Genomic DNA, 15234 nt, shown 5'->3' with positions numbered 1-15234 from the left:
TTCATTGAAGTCTCGCGCGATAAACCTTCAACAAAAGTGCGCCAATATCCGCGCTTCTTCACTTTGACCAGTTTCTTGAACTGGATTTCGAGCGCGGTGTATCGTTTGTGAAGAACGATCGCCCCGTGTTTCCGAAATTCTTTGAACGCGGCGGATTTCTCGCGATAAAGTTGCGTACACTCGATGTCCCACCACGGACTGTAGGGTTTCCTACGAACCGAAGCTCCTGGCACCGGCCGACGTTGTGCCTGAAGAGCGCTTTCAAGAATCAACTGCGATAGAAACTTGTACTCTTCCCGCGGGGAAGTGCTTCTATCGACTGTATGCCATCGCTGATGGCGTCCGCATATTTGCCCCAATCGATGTGCTTCGTGAGGTCATATGAAAGATCGATGGAAGCAGATTGCTTATGTCCATTGGAAATCGAAACTTCGATCGGCAAATGATCACTACCATGGGGATCTTGGACCACCTTCCAAGTACAGTCCAACGATAATGAGCTCGAACAAATGGAAAGATCTAGACGGCTATCTCTTGCTGGAGGAGCCACTCGTGTAACTTCTCCTGTATTCAAAATTGACATATTGAAGTCGTCGCAGAGGTCGTATATCATTGATGAACGGTTGTCGTCGTACAGTTCCCCCAGCCTGTTCCGTGGGAGTTAAAATCTCCCAGGAGCAACCGTGGCTCGGGCATAACCGACCAGATGTGTGAGAGATCTCTGCGAGATATCGCGGTGTTTGGAGGAAGATATATCGAGGCGATACTGAGGTCTTTCCTCGAATAGTCACCTGACATGCCTCAGCTTCGGCGCCAGACATCGGCGCAAGATCGACTCTATAGAAGGAGTGCTGTTTCTTGATCGCTAAAGCACCCTCCATATCGATTTGCCCGATCGTGGCGGATTATGTTGAAAGCAGGAAAATGAAGGTTCACATCTGGTGTTAGTCATGTTTCACATAAAGCAAAAGCATCGCATTGTAATTTGTTAACTAAAAATTTAAAATATCTAATTTTGGAAGAATATTTGGACAGTTCCACTGTAGAATCGAAATCATGTTACCCTTATTGACTAAGTTAGCCATCGAAGGATACAAATGACTCGAGGAGGGGCATTTTCGAAGCCAGCTGCTTCAGGAGAGGAGTCAGAATAGGAAGAACAGTTTTGACCATGTTCTTCACGGGGTCGGAAGCATCAAAGAAGTTGAGGATGAGCTCCACGATGCCAGAAAGTGTGAACATTGGAGCGCTCGGGAGTTCTTCTGCTCGCTCTGTATGCTCTCTTTCTGGCTGAGAAATCGCAAAAATGGGGTATCTGGGATTTTAGATGTTCCCGGAAGCGGTGGAAACTCCCGATCATCCCGATGTGAAACCACAAAAGTTGATCGTTTTGAGTATTTCCTCCCGCTTTGAATTTGACCATGTTGGATTGGGGCTCACTTTGAGGCTGTTTTCTAGGCTTTTTCGAGGGTCGCTGGCTCTGTTTTATTCTCTTCCTCGTTGAGCCATTGAAAACAAAGGGAACCCCATTTCCAACCTCGGAGTCAGAGCTACCTTGATCGTCCAAAGGAAGAGACGAGTAGATGGTGTCAGAAACGAGTGGAGGAGCGGCCTTCCTCAACATTTCGGCGTAACTTCGCCGAGAACGTTGCTGAAGAGACCGCTTCTGGTGGATTCGCTGCTGTATGTACGTTGGGCAAGCTTCAAGAGCATGTGGAGGGCTTTCGTTACAATAGACACATTTCGGTGCCGTCTTGCACGCTCCCTCCACATGCTTCTCTCCGCATGATGCACAGCGAGGTTTATTGCAACAGTACTGAGCGGTGTGGCCCAGCTGCTTGCAATTAACACAATTCATCACCTTCGGTACATACAGCCGAACAGGTAGACGAAGTTTGCCAATCACTACGTAGTCAGGCAGTGCGGACCCGGAAAAGGTGACGCAGAAAGAGTCAGACGGGGAATAACTCCGCTTCTCTCCCTCCTGCGACACCGAATACATTTGTTGTGATACTGGATTGCAAAGTATCGCAACAGGAGGCAAAGAAACGTTCTTGAAACGACCGAAACCTTGTTTCAAACCGTCGCATGTCATACTTCCTCCGTCACCACCCCGCGATCTCACACACTGCTGACGGTAAATACACCTTATATTCGAGAGTGAAAAGCTCACAGGTGACAATCTCGTTGGCCTGTTTGCGATCACTGACCGTGACACGGAGTTTACTGGACCCAACCATGTCAATGGTCGTGACAGACGAAAATCGCTTTTCCAGATCTTTGCTAATCTGGCTGATATTCAAACGTTTGCCTTTGGGTCGAAAGAAAACAACATACGGCCCACTAGAGTCGTGAGGGTAGACCTTGGGACGGGGGCTCGTAGAGGAAATTTTAGCGTTGCTGGTGTCCATTTCGTTTTGGTTTGGAACACCCGAATGCAACGAAACATCTGACATGGAATACGAAGTACCCCCGCCAACTTCGCCTTCGCGCATTGCGGACACGAAATGCGCCGCTGCAGCGAGGCACAATCTCTTTTAAAACTAAACAATTATCACAAGGGCAGAAAAAAAACACACACACAAACAAAATAACGATTTGGGACAGAGGGGAAGACGAGTAAAAAGAAAAAGAAAAAAACTATTCCAATAAGATGGAGAAGAGAGGGGAACAATGAGAGGGAGCTCAATTAAATACTTGCGTTCACACTGCTGTGTTGCCGGCTAACAGTTCTGGCAGCACACACTAGTTCGATGGACACTCGCCGGTGGTACGGTCGAAGCGAACCACGCTATTGTTGGTGTTCTCGCCGCACCCAACACTGCAACTGGGTGGATGGATGGTGGCAGGACGGCACGTCTGTGTTGGTGGAGACGCACGATGGTTGATGACTGTCGGCGTGGGACGATAATGCCTGCGCCTGCGATGGACGCCGAATAAACTGCAAAGTTTTGCGTAGTTGCAAAACCAACGAAATGGCTACTTAACTGCTACAGCTAAGCACCACTTCCACTCAAGCACTATGCTTCAAAACACTTTCGGAAAAAAAACCACTACCTGTACTTCAGGAAAAAAACCGAATGAGAAGCAGACCGTACGCGGACTTACAACCGTCTCGCACGGATGCTCGACGTGGAATGAATTTATGTTGATATGTGGGTGTAAAGTTTGGTGAACGACCAAATTGTGGTCCGTTATTGTGTGTTGTTGGTTTAGCTTTCGGAGGATCAGGTGAATGTTTATGATTTCTCTCTCTTTTTCGTTGAGAAGCATTAAATTGCTCCATTGCACTTTGGTGGGCCTCATTCAAATTAGTGGGACGCGACGCTCTAGTGAGTGTCGCGTACGGTTCATTCAATCCATCTATGAATGCGAGCTTTATCATGCATTCATAACTGGATGTTAAAGTTCTGGAACATTTCCTCATTTCCTGGTCCAGCATAATTTTTGCAGAAATGTCTGCAAGTAATTCGCGACATTCCTTAAAAAATTCGTCAACAGATTTACTGTTCTGTTGTAAATATGGAATTTTCGTAACAAGGGTCCCCAAATCCTTTTATCGCCGAAATAATCTTCAAGCGTTTTCTTAATTTCGTCCCATAATACGGGAGTGTGATTTTGGACTAACACATCATTTGTTTCACCAACAATTTTATCCCTAATGATGCTGTACCATAGCGGTAAAGCGGTTGCCTCATCATTAGGCGTCGGACATAATTTCTTTGAAAAATCAATTTTGCTGTCCACAGAAGTTATCCAGTTAGAAAGTAATTTAGGGTCTCCACTAAAAGAGACAATTAATTTAATTGCATCAGGGACTTTTGATGCGTCAAACCGTACAGCATTAGATGATAGAGAAGGCGATAGGAGTACTGTTGATGCACTGGTTGCTTGAAGAGCGGCAATTTGTGCGGTTTGATCGCGAGCCAGCTGAGCTTGCCGTTCAACTAGTTCGGTCAGTTCGTCAATCTGCGATTGTAAATCGCTGGCTGATTGAGATCTTGTAGTCATTCCGCTTGTAAAACTAAAATTGAGTTGCTGTCGCGCACACAAATTTCACTTATCAATGTATCACTTATTGCTTATATCAATCACTTATATCAATTTCAAGTCACTTGCAAAAAAAAAATAGTAAATAGTTGTAAATTTATAAATTGAATTAATTAATTAACTTAATTTTACTAATGGAATCGCTTACCTCGAATCAACTGGTATGCTGCAAATGATGCGCCAGGGCGGGTGAAGCTGTCCGTGTGGTTCGCTGGGGTGGTGACGTGTTTCCGCTGAACTAGTCACTATAATCACTTTTCTTCCTGATCCTGGCACTGCACTTAAATCCGGACGAATCACTAGGTTTTCCTGATCACTACGGCAGGCACTTTGGATTTTCCGAACGCGACGCGGTGGCTAGAACATTGAAATCACTCCCCCCTCAGAATCGACTGCGCCAGTTATAATTTGGGACTACCGGATAGACTTTTTAGAAAGAGAGCAACTTTTAACTTCACAGTTCCACACATGGGAAAAGACTAACTTTATTTATTTATTCCAAAAGTTACAAAGGCCTGACTTGGGAGAGGGATTGTGCCTAGCTAAGTTATTTATGTTATTTATGAAAAACAGATATCGTCGTCTGGTCCTCGTGGTCGACGTTTGTGCTGATGTGCCGAATGCGTAAGTGGGGCAATTGGTGCTATGTGGAAGTTGATGAGCCAGCGGGTTCTTGTGACTGCTTCAATGTTGCCAATTGCAGGGATAGTTGTTGTTGTTGTTGTTGTATATTCTTGATTTGATTTAATGATCCTTGGATAATGTCCGATGTTGATTGATGTTCAGGGTTGGAGGAAATCTGTTCGATAACTTATATATATATATATATATATATATATATATATATATATATATATATATATATATATATATATGTTCTTTCCAAAAATGAATCTCCAACCAAACAATTATTTCTACTTGTTATGAGTGACTCCTAACTCGAGTCGAATTTGGTAAACTATTCTACAGCGTGGTGATGATTTATATTCAATGGGCTTATATGAATTTCCTTGCAATTAAGTTTATCAAAATTATTATTTATTAACTGCTACTTCTTCTTCTTCTATGGCTCTACATACTAATTGGAACTTGCCCTGCTTTTCAATTTAGTATTCTATTCTATTAGAATTTCCTCAGTTATTAATGGAAAGCTTTGCTGTGCCTGCCATTGCATGAGTATGTATCTTTGTGGTAAGTACAATGGATACATTATGACCAGGGTGAGAGACTGAGAGAGTTTACAACCAGAAAACATCCTAGACCAGAGATTCGTCATCTCCGGATTGGCAATCCTACTCATTTACTCGCAAGGCTAACTGGAGACCTATTTATTACATTATCGCTTCTTATTAAGCTTTACAAAGGCTCGACCTTCCCGGGGCTTATACAAATCGAACTACATAATCAAAAACGCACTTTCATCCAATCGTCCAATTCCGCGTGAACGTGGGGTGACTGATTTATGAATTGACGTCTCGCTTGACGTCATGTCGATTGTATTTCAGATAGCGATATTTTGAACATTCTAGTAGGTAAATCCAAGTTGATTATCGGTTGAAACCAAGTACCGATTTTTTGTGTGCTCCAAACTGGTCGATTCCCGACAATAGCTGAACTGATAACGCTTTGCAGGGGCCAATTATAGTAGCTGATAAATAATGCTAGCACCGGAATAAACGGAATCACAAACGGCAGCCGTTATTCACAAACCGTTTAACAGCGTGATTTACGGCGTTGGCTCTTCAAACGAGTGAGTAAACGGAAAATGCTAGTCGGCATGGCGCCAACCTCAGGTGATTCCCATTCACAGAAAACGGCGCCGTTGATGTCATTCTCGTTACGCTATCGTATTGTGCTCTAATAAACTTGCCCGTTGTTAAGAGATAACAACACACATGAATGGAGAAGTGTTTAATCAAGCTCAGCTGTTCAAGTGGCTTCGTATGAATTATGTGCTACATATTTTTGTTGATGTAATTGTCTTCTTCAGAGTCACATTGTTGTGGAGTGCATTGGTAGGTGCCAGAAACTCTGAAGTAATAACTCACGAATAGCGACAAACGTTCTGTGTTGTGCGCTTTACTCCAGTGGCGTTTGCTCCATTTGACGAAGATAAATCATATGTGGAATAATATGAATTTTGGAATGTTTCGCATGTTTCTAAGAAATTATTCGATTCGTTAACTTTGCAAACCACGATCTGTGAATATTGAATTGTAGTAGCTAGATTGCTAAACATTAAGGATTCATCAAACATAAGCTTGTTCTCTAACTGTTTTCAACAACAACAAAATTAGACTTATAATTATTTAGTCGGGGTTCTGCTGTTTCGCACCAAGCCTTTTTGTTTGTATAACAGTTCCGATCAAACAAATTGGATAAATGAATAAATCGTTTTAATTAGTTTTCGTTTTTCTTTTGCGGCCAAATAGAATCAAGTCTGTCAAAAAGGCATTCGGTGTGGTTTAGCAGAACCCCGACCAAATAAAAAATTTGATCTAATTTCAGTTACCTTGCACTATCGCAAAACTTTTGAACCGATGTGGTGGATGGATGGACGCGGATCAATCTTTTCATGGTTCACATCCACATTGGATAGAACTAAACTGTAAAAGTTACTATGTTACTAATATGCTATGCCTGACGTATTGTACATATTAATTTTTGGTGTTATTCCTTTACTGTTTCACCTCATATGCAGTGGCCTAGCCAGGTTAAGGGGGGAGGGGTTGGTTTTTTTCTAAACATTTTTTTTTCCTTTATTTATTATTCCTTTTTTTATGGACAAATCGATTTAAATTAGTTTCCGTTTTTCTTTTACAGGCAAATAGCGTCAATTCTGGCAAAAAGGCATTCGGTGTGGTTTATAATTTCAGTTATCGTGCACTATCGCAAAACTTTTGAACCACATCGATCAATCTTTTCATGGTTTAATTTCACATTGAATAAAACTAAACTGTAAAATAATAATAATGTTTCGAGAAAAATCCCTTAGTAATGTGAATAATGTTTGTTTGTTTGTTAAGATTGTTAGCAGAAGCTTTGACGTTTCGACGAAACATTTTATATTTCAAAGAAGTTATTAATAAACTGGATAAATTACCCATTCTTTAGTTCATGCGCGGTTCTTTAAGATTAAACAAATTCCCGAAAACAAAATCCCCAAAAATAGCACATACTTACTCGAAAACCTAGATTGCTTTGAGAACAGGTCGTATGTGCAAAAAAGAGACTCTTTTCGTTCACTCTCTTTTTCGCTAATAGATTGGCTAGTTATGGATTTTCTGCTACATTTTCACTATAGCACGCTAGTCAAAGCTATTTTCTTTGAATATTTATCAAGAAATCCGAAGTAAACGTCAGTATAGCGTTATAATAATCAAAAAGGAAGGGAGGAAATACTTCTTTTGCATATACGACCTATTCTCAAAGCACTCTAGAAATAACGTTTTCTCCGAAAATGATATTTGTCAGAACGGATTTAACGTAAAGTGATATATAAGATAAACAATAATTTGCTCACAAATAACATTTCTTCGTGAATAAAGTATCCCAAAATGACATTTCCCCGATAATGACGTTTCCTCGAATATTACATTTTTCAGAAAATGTGTTTTTTTTTCAAAATTGACTTCGGCCTAGTGGCATTCCGCCAAATGACGGACGATCTAACATTTCCCAAAAATGAGCTTTCCCTCAAAAATGCATTATCCCAAAAAATAACGGTTACCTCAAAATAATATTTTCTCGAACCTAACATTTCCAGGAAAACAACATTTGCCTCTCTAATCAAATAATGAAATATCAATAACAAAACACAATGACCCTGTTGAAAAATTGGTTAAGGACAATTGTAACAGCAACTGCTAATTGAACTGGCAACTCCAGGCAAGGCCGGGTACATACGGTTAGTCGCTTCAATAAAAATAATAAAATACCAAACCAAAAATTAAGCTGTAAGCTCTGAGATTTTGAATCTTTTCAGCAGATTTAGCTATGAAATGAGCTTGAGTAGACAACACAAAGCGTGTCTACCATAGCCCATTGAGCTAAATCTTTCAGGAAAATAGTTTTGTTGGAAAAAACTGAATGGAAAAATGTGTGAACTACAAGGAATGTAATTGTCGCTGAAAAATGCAAAAAACAAGCGACAAAAGAGAATAGCGATAACTCTTTGTCCTCATCTGCAGAGGATAAAGACAATGTTGCGTTCCGTTTTATTTGCAACAAACATGGAGAGGAAATTGTTGTGAACTTTTCAAACTGCGATAACCTGTATATTTCAGAAGTAAAACAAAAATCTTGTAAACAGATGGTTAAATTTATGTCTAAACATTGATAACTGATACTTACTTAACCAAAAACAGCATTGTCCTATTCTGTTGCAGTATGGGACAAACGCTTATTGCGAGTTGAGTTTGTCCCAACATTTACAAGAGAGGACAATGTCGTTGTCATTGGCAATGTTGTTATTTTACATTCCTTGGTGAACTACCATCACAAAACAGATAGGTAATATAGAACAAACTGTAAATTTCGAAGTAGGCTCTTTATGTATCAACAATCCGTGGACGGCACTCCCGTATATCCAAGGCGAAAAAGAGAGACAGCAAAGCATGCGATGCTGCTCTGTCTTATGCGCGTTGTTCAGTAAAGCTTGGCTTGACTTCCACCGCTAGCATATCAAAATCATGGAATGACCACATTCAATGACAAAGATGCCTACACCCATCCGGTGATTGTTGGATTTTCTAACAATTCTGCATATAAAATCTACCAAAACCTGCACCGAAAAATCATGAGACCTGATATTATATGTGAAGTGTAACAGAAATTAAAATGTGCATATTGTATATGTTGTGTGCTACCATGCTATTTTGTGAAATAGATTTAGATATTTTGTGATAAACATATGAATTTCAAATTTCTTTCTCCCAAAAAGGACATTATCCAAAACAAAAAGATGAACAATGAGGCTGAAATGGAGACACCTAAGAGACCGTACACTAATTACGTAAGCACTTCTGGGGGAAGGAATGTCTGTCATTTTCGTACGCTCCATATGAATGAAAAAAAGCAGCCGTGGGCTCAATGGACTCATTTTCAATGTAGGACTTATCAATGAATTTCAAATAACGAATGATGAAGATATCAACAAATTGTATTTCATTTAGATTATTACATTATGATTTGTTATTCTAAACGATTCTGATCCTGGTTCAACAGACAATGGAATTTGTTGATTTTTTTCCTTACAATTCCAAGTTTTCCAATCCATACTTCTAATGACTATTCATTCATTCATTCAAAAAAAACCTGACTTTCCTTCCACGGATTTGGGTCTTTGAGACCTACTTCTCGATATACACATACACCCCACAAACACCAGTAGCTGATTGGTCAAGACCGTGACCTATTGGTATTTTTTCGGAACCATGCTTTCGTTTTTTTATTCAACGTTACTTATTACCAACGCCTGATCGTGGTCAGGTACTTCTGGGAGTAGATAAGCACTTTCATAAGGCAATTGACTGTTTTTGAAGCAATTTGTATATTACGTTCATCTATTCATTGTCTATCCGGAACAAAGTTAGACGACACTTTCTTCCCGAAGATGGATTCTTTTCGAGATACAGGCCAAATTCCAAACTTCGGAAGCAGTGCGCTGGATTCACATAAAGATGCGCTAAACAACGCATCCTTCAGTTTGACAAAACTTCGGAAGAAAGTTCGGTTCGGAAGTCGCTACGCTGACAATACCTTAAATTGGGCTTCAGAAGTTTCACGAATCTAGCGATTTGGTCCCACGACGGCTGAGAACTTTCCATTGCCATTTGAACTCCATGGTATTGCTCGTGAAATCCACAATTGAGCAGCAACGACATAGAAATAAGCAGATAAACGAACTGTTATTTAAAATCAAACGTATCTAATGGAAACAGCTCAGCCAACCAATTAACAATGCGATAAATACCGTTCAATTCGACCCACCGGCTGCTGCGTCCGTTACAGAGCAAAGCAGAAAAGCGACTGTGACCCAATTAATGATAAACAAAATATGGTGTTTCCCAGAAGGCAGGTTCTCCACGATATTTTTCGTTTTTATTTAAAACCTTACTTTCGTCGTAAATCATGCCGTCAAACATAAGACTTTTTTATCTTCTTATTATTTATGTGAGTTTTGGAGGCTCCACTACAGTTCTTCACTTTATCTATATTAAATGAGTCATGAGAAAAATTATTAATTTCGTAATAAATATTCCGAAACCCTTTGATACTTTTGGAATTTTAATCATTATTCTTGAATTTTATTTTGGTAACAAAGATGCTTTCAAACTGTTCAATCCTATTACCATAAAGGGACCAGATTACAAGTTTGAAAGCATATAAAATATAGTTTCAAAAGGATGTTGGATCATTAGGCCGAAGGCCATAAGGCCAAATGGTTATTAGGCCGAAGGAGAAGTACAAAACAAGTGAGTAATGTCAAGAAAATCGTCAGAAGGATGTAATGAGTGAGGAATGTATAATAAAAAGTACGAATTGTGATGTGAAAAATAAGGAGTGAAAATGAGAAGTAAGAAGTCTTAAGTGACAAGTTAGAAGTGAGATGTAAGGAGTTTTTTTCTCTATTCTTTACTAGCAGACTCGTCGAGCTTTGTTTCACTCAAAATTATTTAGTTAGCACAGCCATTTATTTGTATTCACAATTTAAGTAATAATGTTTGCTCTGCTATTTAATTTCATTAGGCAGGCAAACGTCAAAGCTTCTTTTTTCATTTTTTTCTCATTTTAGAGTCCATTTGCTTAATCAGTTCCCGAGTTATGCAGAAATGTGAGCTTCCTTTGTATGGGAAACCTCCCCCCCCTTCAAGAGTGGGTGGGGTCATGAACCTTCATAGAAATATGTCTTGTCTTAAAAAACCTCGACATGCAAAATTCGGTTCCATTTGCTTCATTAGTACTCGAATTATTCATAAAATTGTGTTTCATTTGTACGGAAGCCCCCTCCGGGGAGGCGGGGAGGGGTCTCGAATCATCTTAATAACCTTCCCAAAAACCCCTGCATGCAAATTTCCGTGCAGATCAGTTCAGTAGTTTCCGAGTGTATAAGGTCCAGACAGACAGAAATTCTGAAGAAGATATATAGATGTGAGAAGTGAGAAAAGTTAAAAGCGAGAAACGAAGAGTGAGAAGTGAGGAGTGTGATGTGAGAAACGAGAAGTCAGAAATGAAGATTAAAAAGGAAGAAATGAAGAAGGAGGAAAAATATAAAAGAAGATAGGAAAATAAAAAAAAGAAGAACGAAAAAGAAAAAAAAAAGAAGTAGACAGGAAGAAAATTGTAGAAAGGAGAAAGAAAATAAAAGATGGAGAAAGCAGAGGGAAGAGGGAAGGAAGAAAAAAGAAAGATAGAAGGAAGAAAGATGAAAGAAAGAATGAAAAAGGAGAAAGAGAAAGAAAAAAAACAAGAGGGGGAAAAGAGGGGAGAAAAAAGAGACAAAAGGACGATACAAAGTAAGAAAGAAAGAAATAAGAAAGAAGAAAAAAGAAGGAACAAAGAAGAAAGAAAAACATAAGAAGGAAAAGGGAAGGAAGAAAGAAGGAAAAAAGAAGAAAGAAAAGAATATGAAGAAAGAATAAAGTTAGAACGACGAAAGAAGGAAGAAAGAAGAAAAAAGATAGAAGAAAGAAAAAAAATAAAAGAGAGAAAGAAAGAAAAACGATATAAGGATGAAAGGAGTAAGAAAGAAGCACAAAAGAAGAAATAAAGAAGAAGATAGAAAGGAAGAAAAATGAAAGTAGGAAGTAGGAAAAAAAGGAAGAGAATGAAAGGAACAAGAAAAAGAGAAGAAAGAAGGAAAAAGGAAAAAGGAAGATGGAAAAAGCTTCTCACTTCTCATTCGGCCTGATGACCATTCGGTCTAATGGCCATTCGGCCTAATAGCTATGCGGCCCTAACGGCCTGACACATTAAAAAAAAAGTTTCTCCTGTTTACTCAGCTCGACGAATTGAGGTGATGTCCGTGTGTGCCTGCGTATGTGTGTGTGCGTTAAAAAGTGTGGCTCAGTTTTTTGTCACCTACCCTAATCCGATTTTCTCGCAACTTCCATTTGACGGAGAATCCTGTCCCATTGTTTCCTATTGAAAGTAGGCCAGATAGGACTATGGGCTTAAAATATTACTAGCCAAAATAGTATAGCTTGCAACAAGTTCCATTCGACGGAGAACCCTGCCCCATTGTTTGCTATTGAATATTGACCGAATGGACGAAATACCACTTTTTATACCAAATATTAATTAAAAAGTTTTGCTCACTTTCGAAACACTTATCTTAAACTGATTTGCTCGAAGCAGGTTGCATTTGAAGGGAAATTTGGTCTGATTATTTCTTATTAAAAATGGGCTAGATTGCATTATAGGCTCAAAAGTTATGGCCAAAATACAAAAAACACTATGCACGGGAAAGGCATCACTACGCAAGGTGGATCAATCAGAATTTTTAAGAAACAGTTCGTACATTCAAGAAAATTACCGTTTGATGCCTTTCGTCATACAAACTTTTGGTGGTTACCTTTCAGCTGTTTCAGCGAATAGAAGTCCGTGGTGGGTCGGAAACCAGTAGTGGCTAGATTCATCAGAGGATCTTTAAATCAATATATTGCTACACAAAACTTGATGCATGATACTTTATTCATCCATTGAGTCATTGCCTATTCATACATCTAAGGATTTGGGTTGAAACGCGGCCAGGTACGAATGTGTTCAAAGAAAGCATTTCCAGGACATGCGGTGGCCGTGGCCTGACGATGTCCAATCAACCAGTAAGATCCGCTGATGTGTCCGAGCGAGACACCGCAAGTGATCAGCTGCTGGGCGGCATTACGAGCGGCCAAGTTGGGAATGGCGTTGGTGAAGGTTCCCATGACGCACAAACCAACCGAACGGTCATTGAATCCTGGAGCATGGGCACCCTGACGTCCCCAACCGCGACCTTCATAGGCAGCACCGTTTTCTCCAACGCACCAGTTGTATCCAATGTCAGCCCATCCGTTGCCGTCAATGTGGAAGCTCTGGATGTTACGCATTTGCTGGGCACACGCGGCATCGGTAGTACAGTGGGCTCCGGCAGTGTGGTGCATCACAACCCATGGGGCTGGGCGGATCGGCAGCTGAGCTGTGTTGGCAGCGCGGGCTCCCCATCCGGCACGGGTGACGATACGGGGGCACTGAGCCGACACGGCGGCCAAGGAGGCCAAAGTGATGGCGAGAATAGCGGCGAATTTGTTCATCATTTACAGTTAAGTGAAAAACTGAAATGCATATTGCAAATTTTTGCTTTTATATTAAATTTGGAGATAAGCGAAATCAGCTTCGGGACCAACACTTTTTTATGATCTTTGAGCTTATCTACCTATATCAGCTGTTGGGTATTATGTTGAAACCGCACCCTCGATGCATGCTAAAAACGTGCCTACGCTTTCATGACTTTGATTCTACAAACAAACAAGGTCGACATCGATATACACCCGATTGTTTTTATACGCTGGGGATGCGTTTCGTGTAAAAAAAATAGTACAAAATTCGAAAACCCGCGCAAAAAAATTAAATGACTTTTCAACAAATCATACAAAATTGATAAACTTTGCCAGAATCATGTTTTCGATTTTTTTACAAAGCCGTGTAAAAAAATCAAAAAATCCGCGTAAAAACAGATTCGGGTGTACAGAAAGATTATTTTCTATTCTTATCACATGAATGATTCAGAGAAGAATCTAAATTCGAAACCAGCGCTGGGGATTGATTTTTTGGCGAATAATGCATTTAGGGTAAGGCGATATAATGCGCCTAACCTTACCAAAACGCCCCTGTTTGATCTCTAGAAAACTACTACTAACTAATGCAGGGCTGGTAGCGATAAATGCCGTTCAAAATAGTGACTTAGTGACCAACGATGACGAAAAAAGTGACCAAATAGTGACTTTCAGATGCAGAAAAAGTTACCAAATTATGACTTTTGTATGAAGTATTAACCAGGTAGTGAGGTCCCAGTCAACACAAGATTGTATATGATGTCACACAAGATGTTAAAGTGGAGGCGATATACGTCCCAAGCAACCAAAAGTTCGGATTTTACTTAAATTTGTTCCTAACCGAACCAATTGGTTCACTATTGGTTCACATTGAGTTCCAAGCCCCTTAACCGAACTTTAAAGTTCACTTCTGCGCTCCCACCATACAAAAAATTACTTAAAATGCGAGCTGATTAAGCCAAAACATCCCATCTTATCTGTACTTTTGGTTGCTTGGGGTACTTCCCCATACAACTTGCACGCATATCGCCTCCACTTTAGCATCTTATGTGGCATCATATAGGAGTTTGTGTTGACTGGGCTGAGTTGCATTTGCATTGTCACTGTGTAACTCGTAGTGGATTGGAAACTAGTGATATCATTTTTTTCAAATCCTCATCTACAATGTAATCAGAAATCAAGAAAAGACAAAAATTGCAAAAGCATTATGGTTACTACTGCTGGCTGTGCCGATCTTCACAATAACTAGGGAGATGGACTTTTAATAATTAATAACAATTTTTTTAATAATAACAAATTTAAATACATACAGTGCCCATTTGCCATTCGAGCCCCTGATCTCGGTGGCCCGTGAACCGATTTTACTAAACAAATTATTTTACCATACTTAAGTTTCCACCCGTGCCATTTCCGCACTACATAAACGCCAACTGACTACAATTTTTGTTATCACAATTTACTGAACGTTTTCTCTTCCAGAAAGTAAAGTAAAACTGATTTTTCACATAATTTTACCACATTGAAAAAGAACAAAGAAAATATCCATTAGTATCTATCACATCCCTTCTAGATGGCCCTGTTCACCAACGTTCCGTAACTTAGTAAACAAGAATGAAGCCGTCTATATTTCTATAATCAACGTTTTATAACAAAAATGATGGCTGCAGCTTTGTTGTAATTGTTGATTATTAGGTTAGACAAACTTACGTAACAATTAGGTAATAAAAACAAATTCTGTATACAGATTATTTGAATTCATATAAAAATAAATATGAAATTTATTTGGATTTATATCCAGAGAGGAAATAATTCAGAATATAACAATCCAACAAAGTTGCTCAAGTTTCGTGAATTGTAATCGAAAATCTTG

General features: G+C 39.6%; 1 protein-coding gene across 1 annotated transcript; it reads right to left on the bottom strand.

The window, feature by feature from the left end:
• Positions 1-12728: 12728 nt before the first annotated feature.
• Positions 12729-13347, bottom strand: LOC134208674 (peptidoglycan recognition protein 1-like). The gene has a single exon (XM_062684466.1). The coding sequence runs from the start codon at positions 13344-13346 to the stop codon at positions 12777-12779; it is 570 nt and encodes a 189-aa protein (XP_062540450.1). The 5' UTR covers position 13347; the 3' UTR covers positions 12729-12776.
• Positions 13348-15234: the final 1887 nt, after the last annotated feature.

This window comes from Armigeres subalbatus, chromosome 1 (assembly GCF_024139115.2).
Source record: "Armigeres subalbatus isolate Guangzhou_Male chromosome 1, GZ_Asu_2, whole genome shotgun sequence".
Taxonomy (NCBI): Eukaryota; Metazoa; Arthropoda; class Insecta; order Diptera; family Culicidae; genus Armigeres; species Armigeres subalbatus.
This window is presented reverse-complemented; position numbering and strand designations above follow the sequence as displayed.